Consider the following 19,345-nt stretch of genomic DNA (forward strand, 5'->3'; position numbering starts at 1 on the left):
CGAATATGTTTAAACTGAAATGTGTGCACCTTCATACTTTTGTTTTGAAAGTTTACAGGAAGTAATTTATCACTCTGGCAAATTTAGCGCTGCTGTCCCTGCGGTTGCCAGTGGCAACGCAAGCACCAGACGACGCTGGCGGGTGAATTTACGATTTACTTGCAGTTTTAAGCGTAGTAGATATTTGCCCGGACAGTTTTTAAGATTATTACGGTCTCTTAGCGCAGATAATCGTCACTGAGTGGAAATGCCACCAAGGCCAGCTAAAAAAGGCTCAGCCAAAAAGCCCAACGCTGCTGGAGTTGTCAACAAGAATTGGGAGGCTGGTCTCATCAGAGCACAGTTTGAAGAGGTTTGTTATCTCACCGACAGCTTTATTTAGTTGAACTTAATTCTTGTGTTCACTTCTTTTTTATCACACAAAGTTTAACTCGCAGAGTTCTCACTAGCTGGCTAAACACGGCAGTTAGCCAACTTTTACCGTTTGCCAGTTTAGCTAGCTACAGTGTTAAAATGTTACATGCGCGCGCTTGAGATTTTTACTTTTCATTACAGGAAGTAGAAAGGTAAGATTTAAAATGGGGTGCTATCTTCCAAATTGTTCATGGAGCCACTTTTATTAACGTGAAGAAATTCACTGGACAATTTGGTAAGCATTGTGTAGAGTAGACAAACATACTTCCGGTGGCATTTATCACCGTAATTAGATAAGTAAAATGATTGTAACGTTCAACCTTTTATTTTGAAGGGGAGACGTTCATACTGGAAGTTGTATTATAAATAATTGATCTTAACGCACTTATCTGTAGTAAAAGTTACTACGTTTTATTGTGGCGTTGGACTGCAACATTTAGAGAGTGTTTCTGTGAGTAATGTTAAGCTTTTTTTCAGTAGTACGGCGTTCCCGAAGTATTATTGTTAGTCCGCGTAAATCCACCTGACAATTAACTACAAAGGAAATGCGGAGAATGTGATGTGAAATATTAACATGAGGTCGTTGACCTGGATAATGTGCGTCTCATGTATTAGTGCGTATTATCATAGTATTCTCGTGCCTTTTCCAGGAGTCATGGCAGGCCTTTGTGTCCATGGTGGTTGGGGCAAGTCCAGAAGATGAAGAACTGATCCAGGCTTTGTCCTTGGCCGTACTGCAACCTTTACGCAAACTTTTCAGCTTGTTGACCTGGGACAACACCCTTGCAAAAGTATAAGTTTGGTCTAAGTCCTTTGTCCTTTTTTTTAAATAGCCTGTCCTGTGTTTTGTAGAGCACTTATTGTTTTATGATGTATTTTCAAGGTAACTGCTTTAACTGTTACTAAACAAAGCAAGTGCATTTTATTAATTCATGTGATATAAACGGAGCTTGGCATAGTTTAGTTGTATTTTGTCAAACTTTCGTGTCCAACTTTATTACAGATCAATGAATTGGGGAATCCCAAAGTGAAAAAAACTGATGACATCCCTTCATTCTATGAGGTAGGCTTGGCATGTTTCACATGAGTGAATCGCTTCATTGCAATAGAGAATTAGTGTTTCTGATATGTTGTATGTCAGTGCACTAGTGTCCTCTGGTTGTCTAAAAGAAACCCTGTGTGTCTATGTGCTTTATTCTTTGTGTGTGTGCATGTGTGTCTTTGTTCCCTGTGTTTGTGTCTTGTGTAGGTTACAGAGCCTGCTAAGGCACTGCTGGATGCAGGAGAGGAGATTCCCTGTGACCTGATGGCAAAAATACTGAAATTCCAGCTGCTACAGATCAAAGCCAGTGATCAGCGGAGGAGGGAAGCCGAGCAGGCAAGTGTTTTTACATATATGTGATTCTATGTGTCGATTATGATAATTTGGTAACAGTGTTGAACTGCAATGGATTTTCACTAAGGCTCCAGTTGTAGTATTACTACAGTCATGACATTTTTTGGGTTATTGGCCAATTTTGTGTCATTTTTGTTCACGTAAGGCTGAAGAGGAGAGGGCAAAGGCTGGCCATCCCCCTGCCAGCAAGGACAAAGGAGGGCCCAAGGTCTCTGACAAAAAGGGGAAGGGTCCAACCTCACCTGTGGGACCTTCCAAAGAGAAGAAGACCAAGCTCAAGCGCAGGGATGATGTTGAACCACCAAAGTTCATAGGTAAAATCTCAAATTAAAACCAGTTATGTAAGTTTGAGAAAATACTGTAAATGTACAAGATGCCTTTGCCTGCCACCTCTTCTGCAGTGTGTATAAAGAATGGTAGTGTGTATGTGTTTGAATACAGGAGAGAGAAGTAGTCATGGTAATGGACTTATTCATTCTGTGTTTTTTGTGTCTGGGAATAGATGATGAACCAGAGGATGGTCCTCAACACTACATCCTGGTCCTAGGCTTCTGCCAGCCCCACCTGATTGGGGCACTTGATGCCATAGGTGTACATGTATCCAATGTGATCAAATTGTGTTCAGAGCACAGACAAACTTCTGAGGGGCAGCAGGAACAACACTCCTGTGAGGGCAATGAGCAGAGCCTGAGAACATCTCCAGTTTTAGATGCAGGTAAAGAGCCTTTAGTATTCACCATGCATAACTAATTTACAGATTTAAGGTTTAAGGCTCATCAAAACTACATAATAGCGTTTACATGAATTCATTCATTCAGTATGCCCTTATTTATTCTATTTATTTATTGTTTTTATCTACATTACATAATCTTTTCCCCTGTGTGTTTCAGAGGATCTTGCTAATGTAGAGCTGGCCGCACAGGCCAGGAAGTTGGATCTGTTCTGGTCAGGACTGAGACCAGTTTTGGACAGTGGGCCACAGGAAACCAAGCTCCATGATGTGGCTCAGCTCAGCTACACTGTCCTCTTGTCTCAGCACCCTGAGGCTGATGTGAGTTGTCTCTGACAGATACAGTATGTGTTTCATAGATCGATTTCTTGCATAGGTTGTTTTTCTGTTTTTTTTTTCTGCTGTACATTTTGTCTCACTCCTTGCTGTTCCCTGTTTAATCATTCTCAAGCTCCTTCTCTTTCTTTCTTCCTTCTTATATTTGCAACTCAATCAGTTTCATGTTGCTTGTGACTAGATTTTGAGTTTGAACCCTAATCTGTGCGTGGCTGTACTGTGTGTCCAGCATGAGATGGGAAGCAAAATCTTCGAGGGTGTGGCCAGTCTCATCTATGACTGTCTGGACTGGCGCAGGCAACATCAGCACTACCTAGACAACATCAAACTCATCAGCATACCCACTGTTGTTGGGTTGGATCCACAGCCTACAGAGGTACACATTCACATCCACACATCCTTGCTCGTCAGTCAGTATAACAACACAATATGGTTTCAACTAACCATTATTTTCATCACTGATTAATCTGCTATGTATTTCCTTATTCAATAGGCTAATAGTTTTGTTCATGAAACAGCAGAAAAAGGGCAAGTTTCCCAGGGATTTTTGGTATACAGCTTTCTTTTGAAAACTGTATACCAAAATCAAAGATATTCAGTTACTTAAAAAAAAAAAAAAAAAGCCATTCCTAGCAGAGGATGGTTTCGATCCATCGACCTCTGGGTTATGGGCCCAGCACGCTTCCGCTGCGCCACTCTGCTGTGTGTTTTCAGAGGGAGCCAAACTCTGTATTCATTGTTGTAGGAGGCCGATGCCTCTCTTGTCTCTGATGCAATCTTTCTCACTTCATTTTCTTTGACAATAACGAAAGTCTAATTCTGTTTCTTCTGGAGTCTCCTCTATCCTGTCAAGTTTATAACTACAGTTTTCAGTTTTGCTGCTGAAATGTCCACCAATATTTGCTGCAGTACCTCTGCTGTACACATGGACATTTTTCAAATGACTGAAACAGGAATGTTTAGATACATGTTTAGATATTGGATGATTAGTCTGAATGAATTAAAACGTATTACTTGTGTGTGTGTTTATCACGTTTCCATGTCCAGGTTGTGCCGAGCCCTCTCCCCATGACTCCACGCTCCAAGAAGAAGTTGGTGTGTGAGGAAAGCCATCCAGACCAAGGTAAAGCCTTTCTCTGTAATAATCCCCCCTCTCTTGTTTTCGTAGCATATCCTTATGTGTGTGTTTGAATTAAAACTCAGACTTGGATGTCAGCATTCTTTCCTCTCTGTCCTTTCCTCTGTTTGGACAGAGACCGAGCAGCCTCCCCTCTCTACAGATGTGGACATGCGTTACTATCGCAACCTACTTGACTTGGTCCCCCCTGAAGCCTGCTCGGTGCCTCTAATCTTGCACTCTATGCTGGAACAGGTCTGTGTGTGCATGTTGTGTATGTGTAGCATGTGAGGAAGATTAAGACGGTTTGAAATTGGTCCCTCATTATCAATGTGTGACATCAATAGTTTGTGGGAAATATAGTCAGCAGATACATGTTTTTGTAAGCTTGATATATACAGTATGTTTTGTAATTTAATGAAAGCTAAAAACCTTGGATGAGGGCAAATACTAGAAATTTGTAGTGTTTGCACTTTGTGATTTAGTTCATTTTTACTGATAAGCCAGTGCAGTATAGCCCTCCTCTTTTCCCATTTCTGCATTTGTGTGTTTAGGTTGTGATTTCAGCTGATCAGTCTTCACCCACCCCGTCCCATGTGGCTGATGAGTCCAAACCTCACACTGGTCTCGCATTAGACAATCAACTGGTCAGCTTCATGCTCCAAAGTTTCCTGCCTCTGATGCATACAGAAGAGGAGAGAAGCCACTTGTTAAGTAGCTTGCTGACTATAGCACAAAATGAAGAGGACATGAAGGTATCGGGGCCATACACCAACACACACATATCTTGAAAAATACACAGGCTTGCATTGAATTTAATGTAAATCACAAAAAGCCAGATAGCGTGTTAAGATACGTGTGCAGCATTGGTGGTTCAGTGGTAGAATTCTCGCCTGCCACGCGGGAGGCCCGGGTTCGATTCCCGGCCAATGCAGCAAGTTCTTTTTTTCCTCTTCTTTTCAGCAGAAGGGGTCTGTAGAGCTCAGATAACCGCTAATTGGTTTGTATTTCTGTGGGCAGGGCCAGTCACAGGCGTTTAGAGCACCATAGCCAATCCCCACCAGCCCTGGTGTCATGTTGAGAGCTGTGGCTGTAGCACACACAGGGGGTGGGGATGTGCCGTGGCGGGGGGAGGGTGACATACTTGCTTTCTTGAGCAAAGAGAAAGCATGTGAGAGGAAATCGGTCTCCTCTTTCTTTGGTTGTTTTTGTATAACAATACAGTGTTTACTAGTTAGTTTAATAGTTTACAAGATAGGGTTACTTAACAAAAGCAAATGTATTGAAGTTACTCTATATAAGACCCATGACAAACTGAAACATGCATTTACTATGGAGCACAGCTGAGCCGCTAATGCATACAATGTGAGTCCAGCAGATGGTGCTATGATCAAACTAGTTATCATACATGCAAACAGGCATACTGTGCAGTAAAGTGCTACAAAAATTAAAAAGAACAGTTTGGATTTAGGTAAACTGACCATCAGTTTATGTGGAACACCGGCTCCTCTGTATATTATTATCCTATTATCCTTTCTTCCACTTGTTTCAGGTCTCCAAACCAGGTATGGTGTGTGTGAATTTTGCCCTTTTTCATTAAAGTTGTAAAACTCATTGAGAGCTTCCCCTGTGACTCCACAGTGTTCAGAAAAAACTCCTCACAGAATGAGATTATTTACCCACTTGTCTCTGTTTTATTCTCTCTTGTGTTCCATGTTAGAGTCAAGTGAAGACGTTTGGAGCAGAGGAGATTCACAAGAAGTCTGAGCAGCCTCTGGTTATCAGACACCATAGTGAGAGGGCACTGCGCCTGAGGGATATCAGTGCAAGTAGATTTTTTATGTTTACACTTGTGTATAATTGAATGTTTTATATTGTCCAAGTGGAATTTGAATAAGAGAGACGAGTAGACTGTAGACTTGATGTTCGGCTCTTGCTTCTAGCCTGTATATAAACACTCAAACACGGGTGCATGTGTCCTATATTGTTATCTTTGTATCATCATGTGTTCATAGAGTGTGTGTGTTTGTATGTGTGTGTGTCCCTCTTAGGCAGCTCAGGGTTTTGAGCCAGCAGAGGTGGAGTTGTCCATGATGAAGCTGTCTCCAGTGTGGGAGCTGATCCACTCTGGAGCTCAGCAGAGAAACAGCATCTCCTGCTGGATGGCAATCAAACAGCAGCTACAACACTACTGCACAGATGGTCAGAAACAAGTTACCTGTCAGAGGAACCCACCTTAACTCACTGTATACATGGCTGGTCTTTGCTAACTTGTAGCTCCTCGTCAGAGTTTCCGACAACTTTGACTGTATTGATCGAAATAGAGAATCACTTAAAGTGATAAGTTGTTCAGTCTATGTGCCTTGAGAAAAAGCTCTTGATTGATTTGCTTCAAAATGACATTTTGATGTTATGGTATCTCACAGATGTTGTGTCATGGCTGGAGGTGGAGCGTTTGTTTCATCAGAGTGTGTTTGAGAGTATGCCACTGACCAGGCTGGACCAAAAAGGTGTACTACTGAATGCTCCTGGACCACTGAGAACAGTGGAACCATCACAGCAACACCAGCAGACACCTACAATAATCCCCTGGGACAACCCACTATCCTATGCTAAACAGCAGCTTAATAACCTACGAACCAAAGGTCTGTCACTACTTTGAATTAATTAATTTAGTGTGATGTTGTGACATTGACTTACATACAGAATATTACGAGGTACAACTCCCAACTGTATATATGCATGTCAGTGCCATATCTCATTATTTATTTTATAAATAGGTCCGACATTTCTCACTGAAGATCCTGGAAAGACAGAGGTATTGTTTCTGTGCTGTAACTATTGTATCTTGTCACATTTTTTTGTACGCTGTGATAAAATAACGCACATTTCTTCAGATTTTCCTCCCAATAATGTGACATGTTTTCTCCAGCAGAGCAGTGGGAGAGTGTGTAGCCAGCTGCAATTATCTGACATTCAGAGCTGTAGGCTGAGATCTCTGTTTGACTGGCACCATTCTGAACACCACAATGCCTCTATCTTCCCACAGGTGACCCGTCTTATCTTGTCTTTCACAGGGGTTTTCTGTGTCAGCATGAGGGAACAGTTGTACCTGCTGGGTATTTCCTGCCTCATTTCAGTTGTTAATGAGTAATAGTAAATATGTTAATTATAGTAAAACCTAATCTAACCTAATGTAATGTATGTTAAACCACAACCATAGCTATCAGATTAGACATGCCGTAGTTACTTCACGTTAAAGTTCTCTTTGCAAGGAGGCTTTTAATGTGAAGCAGCAGGAGTTGACTTAAGTGCAGGAACAAATAATAGAACACTACAGCAACATGTTTATATCTGGATATCTGGATTATATCTGGAGTTATGGAAAAAGACAGTTTTGAAGCTAATTTTAAATTCGCAATACGCATGTCTTCTTTCAGCTAAAAACATGGATTTCTGGAGGGAAACCCCTCAATTTTAGGTTTTTGCAGTTCAATTTGTATAATGTTGTTTTTTTTTATGTTTCTGTAGGTACTCCAGTTAGCCTCAGAAGAATACCGCTGTTTGGACACTTTCAGAGGAAGTCATGACAACATCCTGTACATTTTCTGTCACAATCCAATGAGCCCTTATCACCAGTGTAAGGAGTTCTGGGATGTAACCCTTCACACTGATGTCAAATTCAGGTCAGAGTCCAAATTCTCATTCTCAGGTATTTTCTTCTCACAGGATGTGAATAGTAATATATGTTAGAAAGCAAAAGAATAAATATCCCATAAACACCATCGTGTTTTATATTTATTTATATTTATATTATACAGTATGAACCTTCTCAGCAGCAATGTCTGTAGTCTACATAAACTTACTAATAAATAGTGTATATGTGGAGTTTTACATGGACTTTAAAACGATTATGTTTTTCACAGGAAGTACCTGGAGCATGTTGCAGATAGTATTTCAGGTTGGACAAAGGAGGAGGAATTAAAGAGAGAGGCATTGCAGCTCAGAAATCTCAGCCCAGCTGAGTCACCAAAAGGTACTGCAGCTTGTTGACATAAAGCTCTGGCAATGAAACTATGCTTACCACCATACAAATACAATATTTATTTTGTTATTGGATTAGATGAAAAGACTACAGATTCTGCAGAGGAGGAGGACACTCTGGAGCCAGTCATCAGAAAAGACTCCCTTAAAGTCAGTACCAGCTAATGCATGAACATCCACTCTCACAGCCAGCTCTGTTCTGACCTCTCAGCAGTATTGCATTAACTGTTTGGACTCTTTCCAGAAATCTACTCAGATATCTGAAATAAACCTAATCCCTTCATACCTGCTGATTTTGTTTGCTTACATTTCAAAAGCATCCAATACAGTAAGCAACAGAACAGTGTTTGCATATTTGGCAGATAAAGTACAATAATGTCAGAATATTTTTCACAGGAAATGTTTGCAATCATTATATTATCAAAAAAGATAAAAGCACTGGATATTAGTGCCATTTTGTAGATTCCTTTTAATCATTAATAAGTATAGATTAAATTCTATTTTTTTATTCCAACCATTGCATCCCTAGTTTTAAGTATTAAATGTTAAGCTCCTCTAGTTTTTCATACATAGTCAATACTTTATAGTTCCCTGCACTTCTTTATTATAAACCTACAGCAAAGACTTCGGTGTGTTTGCGTGCATGATGTTACAGGCCTGGAAGTTGGAGCAGGAGCGACTAAAGGAGGAGGAGATGGCCAAGAAATCAAAGAAAGAGAATACAGCGAAAGGCAAGCAGCAGCAGGAGGAGGCTAAGTCGACAGATAACAAGAAAAGCAAACCTTTGTCTGGCAAGAAGAGCAGAGCAGAGACAGCGAGCAGCTCAGCCAAGACTCCCACACGGGACTCCATTACTGCCACAGCGCCCCCTGTGGCAGAAAACAGAGAACTACCTCACACAGAAGAACCCTTCAATGTGAGGGCACACATACAAAATGTTTATGTTTGCATTGGAACATAAACAGCAGAACATAGACAGTAGATGATAACCTCTGTCTGCTTACAAGTAACAAATCTTTGTGTGTGTGTGTGTGCAATGTGTAGGGTTTCACAGGCTACAGCATGAATGGAAAGTTGATCCATGTGTCAGGTCGCCTCCAGTACCTTTTCCCTTCAGATGGAGGACATATCACTGTGGAGAATGTCAGCTATGTTGAAGGTATCAAGACAAAGTTGAGGTTGTGGAAAATGCCCCAGATCTGCATGTACTAAAGCACAACAAAAGTGCTTACATCCAGACAAAATCAAGCCTGTTCTAATTCAGGAAACATCCAGCAAACACCTCGCCTTAAGCAGCGTGTCTATGGGAAAGTGTTCTGCTGTGGTAAACAAACATAACCTAGCATTTACTTGCTGCCCTGCATATTTGGGAAAGCCGGTTTTTAAGGGAGGTTGTTCATAAGAAAGAAAATTGCGTCTCAGCCATTCCTCAGTGTTACCTAATGATGGCGGCAGGTAGTTTGGGTGATTTTCCACATGCATTGGTACATTTTGTGCTCTTTTCACTCCAGGCTCCAGCCTGGTGAAAGTGGCTGTGAGGAAGGATGGGCATCATTTCTACACACACATCAACCAAGTTGTTGTTGATCCAGCAAAACCTCCCTCTCAGCCCCAAGCCAAAAAAACCAATGACAAAAAAGAAGATTACAAAGGTAGAGATGCTGATCGTAATACAGACGTTAAGCAGAGTCCAGAATTTTATCATTTCATCCTCACAAAACCTTGATGTAATGTAGTCGATAATACTGTTGAACAAACAGGTAACCTGTGAGTGTTTCTGTGTGTGTTTGTCTTTTTCAGTGTCAGAGCCTGTGGTGATGAAAAGAGTGAAGCAGGGCTCCCTCTCAGCAGTGTTAGACAGTGGAATACACCTCTCATACAGTTTCTATGGTCCCACGGGAGAATACATAGGTGTTACTCTTAAAACGCATACAATTTTCAGCCTTTGTGAAGTTTTGTATTTGGATTTAACTCTCAATCTTTACTGAAAACAGGTTCAATATGAATGTAGGGTGGTCAATATTCTCAGTGCTTCAAATATTCTTATTATTATGGTAGGAGTAAACAAGGTTAAAATTTCTGTCACTTTTAACTGGGTTTCTGTCTGGTGATGTTCTAGTAAGTCCCCAGGAAACAGAAGGAGGGGCCCCAGGGACCTCCACCTTTGTCCCTATCCCTCTCTCCTCCTCCACCCACCGCTCCATGGGGACAGACCTTGAATCAGTTCCCTCCAAGACACACAGCCCATCCGTCCACACCAGACCTCCAGAGTCCCAGGTTCCACATATGCACATAGATGCACAGAAGAATATATGTGTATAAACAGTACACACACAGATAAATGATTGTGTGATTGTGTTTAGTCTAAGGTGTGTGACGGCCAGCCGTTCAACAGCCTCAGTCTGTCTGTTCCCAATGGCCTACTGCTGCAGTTTCTGCGAGAGGATACACAAGGTCAGTGATGCATTTTCTTGGGAATGTACGGTATATATACACACTCATACACAGGTGCATTTGTCCTCACAAGTATAGTTTCACAAAACTGCGTGGAGGAGCTCCAGTCATGAGATGGTGTCCCTTGAATATGGCATACCATATAATTCACCAGCAGAGCAACCCCACTCATAAACTGTCACATTGGCCCTTTGACACATATCTGTACATTTAGCTGTTCACACACTTTGCCAGAAGAACATCTGCCACTTTGTTTCATGTCTACACAAGATTCAAGCTGCAGACAGGAAGAATTTTGTCTTAACAAATATGCCCTCTTTGAACATGATCTTCCATAACAGTTGTATTCACATTTATGACTCTACACATATATCGATCAAATGTTTAGGACATCATTTGCATATGTTTTCCAGGAGTGTCCTCAGAAGAGCAGGGTATGTTGGTTAAACAGGGCTTTCCTCTACATGGTATGGGAGTTGTGGGGCAGCTTCAGGACCCTTCCCTCTCCAAAGAACTCTCCCGCATTGTCACCAGCCAGGGAGCTGTGATCCGATACATGAGAGACGGGTCCACAGAGGTGAACATACTGTACACACACATTGTTCTATAGAGGCATTCCGGACAAGCCACTGATTTGTTGTGCAGGCAGAGCTGAAACTTCAAGACTTCTTTCTCAGAGATCACATGTGTTCTGCAGGTTCTGTTTGCAGATGGTTCAGTCAGTTTCAGTCAGGATTCTGGTCCAGTGTGGGTTCCTGACTCTGAAGTTGAGAGGGAAAACACCTCTCAAGAAACTGAGGACAACAAGAAAGGTTAGAGTGCAGCACCATGGACTGCAAAACGGTCTTTCCTCAGCTTTCTAATGAACATGGGCCCTCTGCTGGGAAGACAATGAAGACTTGCATGTTTTGTGTGTGTCGTTACAGAACAGAGTTCAGACAAGGAGGCTGATGCTCAGAGAGGGTGTTGGTTAACTACAACTCCTTGTGGAGCGCGCATCTACACTGTGGGGACCAAACACAAGCACATACCCACCACGCCTCTTCTCGCCTTCAAGGCTACAGACCCCATCACCAATGAGGTAAGAGTGCTGTATTACTCCTGATGGTACACGGGTCACCAGTTGTCTCCACTATAGTGTCTTTTTTTTCAAGGTTTCACCATTAGACGATGACACTGTGATGTTAAAATTTCAATATTTTTTCATTGTCTGAGCATCTCAAACTTAATGTTGCATATAAAAATGAGATCGTTTATTGCTGGGAGTAACCTTTTTAGCTTGACATGTGTTGTGTCAGGTGATGCTGAGCCGGGAGGATCTGGTGGTTTCTGTCCAGAACCCAGACAGATCTCTAAGTATTGAACATGCAGACGGAACCAGGATTACCACTCTGTACCAAGACAGACCATCAAACACAGTGCAAAACATACCGCTGCACACAGGTGACCTAGCATACAGTGAATACACACTGTAGTAAAACGAGCATAGGAACGCTCACAAACATGCACTTAATATTGAAATTAAGTTGGCTTTTTTATCTGATCTGAGTCTCTGTGTCTGTCAACCTTCCAGGGGAGCAGCCTGAGAGTGTGACCCCTGAATCAACTTCTGGATGTACATGCGGCTGCACTGAGTGTGTGTGTGTCACACGCTGTGCAGACAGCATTAATGACAATGTGCACATCCAGGATATTTATGACAATGGAGAAGAGATAAGCAGTGACTGGGCAGGGAAAGTGTGCAAAGAGGAGGCTGCTGGATACACTTGTGCAAAGTTGAATGAGTATGAGCATGCATATGATAAAAAAGAAAGTAGCGTGTATAAAAATGGTGAGGAGAGTGTGTTTGTGGCTGAGAATAGCAAGAGGAGTTCATATGAGAGTGACAAGGAGAGTGTGTCTACCAAAGAGCGGGTGGTGTTGGTGGAGAAGGAGGGCTGTGCCACAGTGGTGATGTACCCAGAACAGCACACGGCTCATGTCTTTTTAGCCGACGGAGCTGTCATCACTGGGAACAACCAAGGAGCCTATCAGGTGGGTGGTTAACACCAAATATAACATGTTTTAAGTTATTTCAGTGTGTGTAAGGTTTTTATGTGATTATAGCATGTTTCAAATGAGTTTGTTGGCTTAAGTTTTGTTTAATTACCTACATGTGTGTTTGTGTGTGCTTTTGCATCCAAGGTGTTCCCATCCAGTGTGGGGCTCCTGCAGATCCACAGTGATGGCAAGTGTGTGTACTCATCTGACCCACTTTTAACCCCGAGCCCAAAGGGTGGCACTCCCGCAAACCAACCAGGAAGCTACACCATGAGTCACACAGACGAAGTGGCCTGTGACATCACAGACCCCGATGGGAACCACTTCCAGGTCAGTTACAAGGACTTTAAGAAGATGGGTCAGTGTCATCACGCAAGTGATCAAATGTCTCAAAGACACAAGACGTTATGATAAAACATGTATGTGTGTGTGTGTATTGCAGGTGATGGAAGATGGGCAGTTATCAGTGTTGAACTTAAGTCCTGCTCCAAGCACACTGAAACAGGATGAAGAGGAGCCAGAGGAGGAAGAGGACAGAGAAATGGCCAGGATTAATGCAAAACACAGAGAACATTGTCCCAGGTGGGATATCTATATGTATATGTCATGTTATGCTTCATTAAAGCCTTTTCTCTGTATAACAGTTTACAGATAATCAGCTATGGGAAATGACTCTATTTATTACTATTCTAAAATTATTATTGTAACAAATTGCTGTTATTGTTGTTATAGTTAAAAGACTTATTTTTTAGCTTTATTTTTTTCAATATTTTTTGCACAAATACAAAAAATCTTTAGCAGTGAGACAGTATTTAAACATTAACATTGTACTGCTGTTGTGGATGGCAACGTCACAGAAAACACATCTTATGTTCCAGGCTGTTTCTGGTACACGAGGATGGCTCAGGTACTGAACTACTGAGCTCTAAAACTATAGAGGAACTGCTCTACAAGGCATACTCTGACCCTACCGTAGCACTGCTGAAGGAACCACTGCCAGACACTCAAGGTGCGCTGTTCAATATCTTAAAAATCATGAAACATATCGTAAAATACAATCATAAAATGCAATTTTGTCACTGTTTTTGTTTGTGGCTGTTTCAGATGAGTTCGGCATTACCATCCTAAAGCCCAGCCACCGGAGCGTGTGGTCCCAGTGGCTGCTTGGGAAACAGAACCCTGACATCACCCCTCCCAACCTCAGAAACCGCAGCTGGCATGACTTCCCTGGAACAGAGGTAAAGGTGACACATATTGTTCATGTGCACACAGGCAAACAACACACTGAGGCCCAAACACTGACATTTGTCCTCCCTCTGTCTCTCTGTATTCCAGAAGAAGAGCCCAGGTCCTCCATTAGGTACCAACATGGGACGTGGTTTGACTCTGAGAGAGACGTCTGGCGGTTGCGCAACACAGCGTCAGCCTGTCAGGAGCTGCCCCAAAGTCCTTGAGATGAGGGAACTGTACCAGCACCGACCATTCACCACACCACTCAAAAATACTGTGGACACACGACTGAAGGTAAGACGAACCCATGTCTGTGGTCATATGTCCAATAGTCATAGCTTTGTAAATATAAGTAGGTAAAAAGATACAGTGGTGCTATTATGTGTTATTGGTTTTTAGTCTCATAGAGCTGTTATACTGTACATGGGGATAACAAAGCTTTCGGAAGCGCTGAATCACTATGAAGCAATTGTGTTGACATTAGCTCACCGTTTCAAAGCTTTCCATACAGTCAAAAATGGTGACATCTGCTGGCCAAACCTTTTGGTATTGCATTTGTATGGATGGATTAAGATTTGAGGCTGTGATGAAACTGTTGAAAGAGGAGTGGTTTTACTGCTTTCATTAGTGTGACGTCACAAGACCTCGTTTAGGTTGGTCATGTGATTTCTGGCTTGGTGAAGTGAGGCATCAAAACACCTTGCCGCGTTACCTCTGCTTTGAAAGGCCGATGCTGTGTTGAGTTGTCTGCCTCAATCATGACAACACTAACTGCAGAAAATAGCTGACTTCTGGAAAATTGTGGCTTTGACTGCAGGAATACATAGAGAGTTTGATGGAGAGGGAGCAGCGGTCACAGGAGATGAAAGTTAAAGACCCTCGCTCTGAGGAGGAGAATGTTCATGCCAGTGAGCTGCTCAACCTGGTCCTGGTCAGCACACACACACACACACACACACACACACACACACAAAATTGTACAGGAAGAAAGATGTTATCATGAGGATCTTTGCTTCCCCACTGCATACTGAGATAAAGATCTAAGATAAGATTCTACAAATTATACTAATACAACATTGTTATGCAATATGAATGTAAATTATTACAATCTATGTATTGTGTATATTTTATGTATTATGTCTGTCATTTTATTTTATATGTATTTTATAGTCCTTTGCAGAAGAAGAGGGTGCAAGTCATACCTTTGACAAGAGGACTTCAGGTGACTCTTACAGTTGTTAGAACAATGTATTGTCTTACGAATCCTCTGAAATAGGAGTTACATTTTCAATTCACTGGCGTCTTTTATTCACTTTTAACTAGTTTCATTTTTAACATTTTTAAATGTGTCAAATTTAATTTGAATCAGTTAATGGGAATATTTCAGGTCACTAATTGCATGACACAGGTCGCGAATTAAATAGGCTCTGATAATGAGTGAAAACTGATCAGCAAAACCAAGAAACGATGAGCTGGATGAGGTTGTTGTCACAGGACGAAAATGTCATTTGAAAACTATCTATTAGATACTCAATTAACATTTAATGAAATGTTTAAATTCTGTAAGATTGAGAAGATTGAGGTGAAGATGACAGAGGTTTGTGAGGTTTCAAGTTAAATATTTAGTTAAAGTTAAGTGGTACGTGTAATTTAGTTTAGGTCAGGAGGTCATGACACGTGTACTCATCTTCTAATTCTTCTATGTGTATCCACAGTGGACATAGTCAATCTGTATAGCCAAGGAGTTGATGCCCATTTGGATGTTTCACAAGACACAGCCACAGTAACGAGTGACAGGTTGGAGAGATTACATCCATTAATGGACAATGTCACAGTCTCTTCAGTGACACAACCTTGCATTTAAATTTGTTTTACCCCCTCTTCTACCCAGTTTTACCAGTGGAAGAGAGTCAAAATGGACTGAAAGACTTGCACAGCACAGGTATATATGTGTCTGCTGAGTTATAGTCAGTAATCACACCATACATTTGCCTGTCAGATCGATGTGTGTTAATTGTTGAGATGGCTTTTAGCCCATCATTTTCTGTACGCCTGCTGCTTTGTCCATCCTTTGACGGAAATGACTTGGAACAAAACTGCAGCCTCTATTTCAGTACGACTAAAATAATGGTGCAGGATAGATATTGGATGAAATTTTGCAAGTATTTGAACTAGTAGCCAAATGTAGTGGTTTCTCTGCATGCATGTGTATTTCAGACAGGAGATATATGAGGAGCAGGCATATAGAGACGCTCTGAGGAAGAAGAACGTTGTTCCTTTTTTCCACCCAGAAAATATGTCATTATACCAGGTACTGTACGTGATCACTTCAACATTGAATCTATTTAAATGTGTTTTTGAGGTAGATTTCTGAGTTTACGTAGAAAAATACACAACGTGCATTAAGAGACGCATCACTGTTGCATGTTTTCCAGAACCTGCTACGACTCCAAACACCAGACATGAGGAGTCTATCTATGGATCTCCCTCCGATCCCCAAGTCAGACAGTGCTGAGGCCTTCCTGAAAGATGCCCCACAAGACAACAGTAAGTTATTATACTGTCAGTATTTACTAGGAGCTACTGAGATGAAACTCATTTTAAAGGTTGTCCTGTTGGGAATCTGTATAGAGAAACTGCAGCTTAATTCAACTGAAAAAAAAAACATTTTGTGTTACAGCAGCTGTAGAGGTGCACAACAACCATTAACTGTACATTCATAACATGCGTACTGTATAATGTACCAAAAATGTGTTCTGCAGCTCCACGACCCTTAAACCCAACACCCTCTCAATCTGCAAGGTAAACTGTTTTTTCCTGTGTCTAATTTTAAATTTGTTGTAGTGAATGACAAAACATCTATATATAACTGTTATATTATTTCAAAAATTGCTTGTCTAAATTATGTTTGTTCGCTGTTGCAACATGACCTCTCCTCTTGTTTTGCTCTCAGTCATGCAGCAGGAAGTGATGGGAGGCTTCAAAAAAGACCCACCAACCCCACACCTCAGACTGCTGGTTTGTCCCCCCTGTTCCTCTGTTCTTTTATAATAAAACCAATCAAGGACCTTACTTATAATGTGTCAAATGCCAGTGCAGGCCAGACCTAACCTCAAACCGCTATTTTCAGATTAGGGACATATGTAATAAATCAGGATATGTTTCACAGTGACGGATTTCCAGATCATTTCCAGGCTTGATATTATGCAGGTTAGATGGATTGAGCATTTGCAATTGCATGACAGGATATATGTCTTTCTGTGCGTGTGTGTGTGCGTCCTTGCCAGGTGAAAGCGGTCTGAGGGGTTCATCTGGGCAATGTAAGTCAGTCCAGGTAGATGTGACTGGAAAGCCCAGGAGGACTAAAGTCAGACTACCAGCCTCGATCCTCAGCTCTAAACCCTGCAGTGTACCAAATCGACAGGTACGCAAACATTCACATGACAACAGTTATTCTCTAGTATGTCACAGCATGCAAAAAGATTGATGTGGAAATCCATGTCACCTGTGTTTGAGTAAATGTGTTGGATTGGTTTAATTCTGATTTGTTTAAATATCTATGTTAATACTGTCTTCAATCCTTCAGCAAACAACGGCTCATATTTTTACCAGCCAGTAATATTCTTACCATAGAAATTTCAGCCTCTTTTAATCCACTGTATGCACCAAAGGTGTGTTTTGTCAATAAAACAGAAAGTATCCTAAAGGGACATCTAGAGGTGGTGATGTGCCACTGTAGAACATGTTTTGAGCATTCAGTGACTGCACTTTGTTTCTGCTGCGTTGCCCATGATGAGTGATGTCACCCACCTTGACCTTGGTAATCATGCCATTTTTTAAAAGTACAGGTCCCTGATCCATACCCTGTACACATGCCTCTCTCTATCACTCTGTCACATACTGTTCACGCATGTATTCACACATCACTCTGTGTGTGTCCCCTATGCAAGTTCCTGTCGGTGGAAGAGCCGGTGAGGAGGAAGTGTCGAACTATTTCTCTGACCGATCCAAATGTCGTAGTGAGGGGATTCCAGCTCCTCCCCTCCAGTGTTGACTTTGGTACACTGCAGGAGGGCACCTCCTCGGCCATTACTGTGAGGATGAAGAATGTAGGTGTCGACACCTGCAGGTAAGATAACCAAATGAATAGATGGAAGCATGGATAAATAGATGCACTGGTGAATGTAGGCTTCAAAATCAGCAAAAACTAGCCTTTCAACTGGTTTCAAATGGCCTATAGTATGTCAGAAAGAAATGAGTGCTGTGGATAGGTGCATGCGATTTGTGGGTCACCTTCAAGTCCAAAGGGAAAACTTTGACCTGTAGCTAATTGTGGTTTGTTTCGATCTGTCTCTCTGCAAGATTCCATGTGAAACAGCCTCCTCCTGCGACAGGCCTCCGGGTCATCTACAATCCTGGACCTGTAAGTTTTCAGCTGGATATAACAATTAAATGTTAATGTGACTATCTGAATTAGCCTTTTTTACGAGTTATATTGGGTTCATACATGTTCAGTATAAGTGATATTCATAAAGATATATATTTTAAGTGAGCAAAGGTTATCATCTCCCCCCTGTCTGTCTGTCTAGGTGGCTGCAGGTCTGCATGTCGAACTGCAGGTTCAGTTGTTTGCCATGAGTGCAGTCCAAGCAGGACAGGTAGAGCCAAAGAAGCACATCTCCCAGGATGTTATCATCCACACTGAGACGGACATCCTCTACCTCCCTGTCACTGCTAATATCCTTTGAACACCAGCAAATTAGCTTGTTTTTAGCCTGTTTGCATTGTCCTCAATAAATATTGAAATGCAAATACTTTATGAAATCAGATTTCAGTGTACTTTTCAGTTTCAAGGGCACATACGTACAGTGTTGTTGGTCCTTAAATAACTTCACCCATCCTTCCTCAGAGGTTATATGATATTTGGCTCAAGGACCACAAAAGTACATGCAAGAAGAAAGCCTCCAGAGTCCGTCAGCTGTCTTCCAGCCTACCAGGTGGCTGGGGGGGCCATACAGCCACACAAACAACCCAGTACCCTGCAGACCAGTCCTTAAGCAAGCATGGTCAGTATTTTGTACCAATTAAATAAGCAGAAATTTCACATGTGAAGAGAAAGCAATCAAGATCTCTGAGCCAGTTTTTGTTTGTAAATTTCAGGACACCCTGATCGTACCACTAGTCTGTGAGGAGTACTCGAATCAGCAGTCTCCAATCAGATTACACATCATTCAGGTCTCCAACCATCACCATCCTACCACATTCCTGTATTTTATTCCACAAAATCAAGTATTTGAATGGATTTCTGTATTTTCCTCTATTCCCAATAAAATCTTTAACAACACTGGAAATAGTTGTTTCAGGTGCACCATGCGACCCCATTTTCATTTGGCTAATTTGGCAGCACTCTTGTACGTGCCTCTGAGTGTGTGCGCGTGTCTAGCTCTACAGGACAGCCTCGCGCCTGTGCGTGTGCCCAGGTGAATAGATGGGGGTGGGGATGTTGGTGTATGACGTCAACGGGGACCCAAGGTTTTGCAAGGTGCAACCGCGGCAAAACAAAGTTGATGGATGACAGTCATCC

General features: G+C 41.8%; 1 protein-coding gene and 1 non-coding gene across 2 annotated transcripts; both read left to right on the forward strand.

Annotated features, from left to right (window-relative positions):
- Window positions 1-247: 247 nt before the first annotated feature.
- On the forward strand, window positions 248-18,950 carry spag17 (sperm associated antigen 17). The gene is given in 49 exon segments (XM_041965697.1): window positions 248-352; window positions 1,065-1,205; window positions 1,418-1,477; window positions 1,664-1,796; window positions 1,963-2,124; window positions 2,313-2,539; window positions 2,733-2,861; window positions 3,106-3,252; window positions 3,924-3,999; window positions 4,130-4,248; window positions 4,548-4,748; window positions 5,714-5,822; window positions 6,049-6,195; window positions 6,420-6,638; window positions 6,774-6,811; window positions 6,926-7,042; window positions 7,525-7,679; window positions 7,920-8,029; window positions 8,117-8,187; window positions 8,693-8,953; window positions 9,082-9,196; window positions 9,549-9,689; window positions 9,838-9,948; window positions 10,157-10,362; window positions 10,401-10,491; window positions 10,905-11,068; window positions 11,189-11,303; window positions 11,418-11,572; window positions 11,790-11,934; window positions 12,065-12,525; window positions 12,676-12,861; window positions 12,974-13,113; window positions 13,410-13,540; window positions 13,636-13,769; window positions 13,867-14,055; window positions 14,579-14,692; window positions 14,932-14,983; window positions 15,477-15,558; window positions 15,653-15,703; window positions 15,979-16,072; window positions 16,197-16,308; window positions 16,524-16,563; window positions 16,715-16,779; window positions 17,007-17,185; window positions 17,712-17,890; window positions 18,124-18,184; window positions 18,351-18,498; window positions 18,657-18,827; window positions 18,922-18,950. Coding segments are annotated over 49 exon segments (6,588 nt in total).
- trnag-gcc lies at window positions 4,857-4,927 on the forward strand. Its single transcript has one exon. It is a non-coding gene; the product is annotated as a tRNA-Gly (tRNA).
- Window positions 18,951-19,345: the final 395 nt, after the last annotated feature.

This window comes from Chelmon rostratus, chromosome 23, assembly GCF_017976325.1.
Source record: "Chelmon rostratus isolate fCheRos1 chromosome 23, fCheRos1.pri, whole genome shotgun sequence".
NCBI lineage: Eukaryota > Metazoa > Chordata > Actinopteri > Chaetodontiformes > Chaetodontidae > Chelmon > Chelmon rostratus.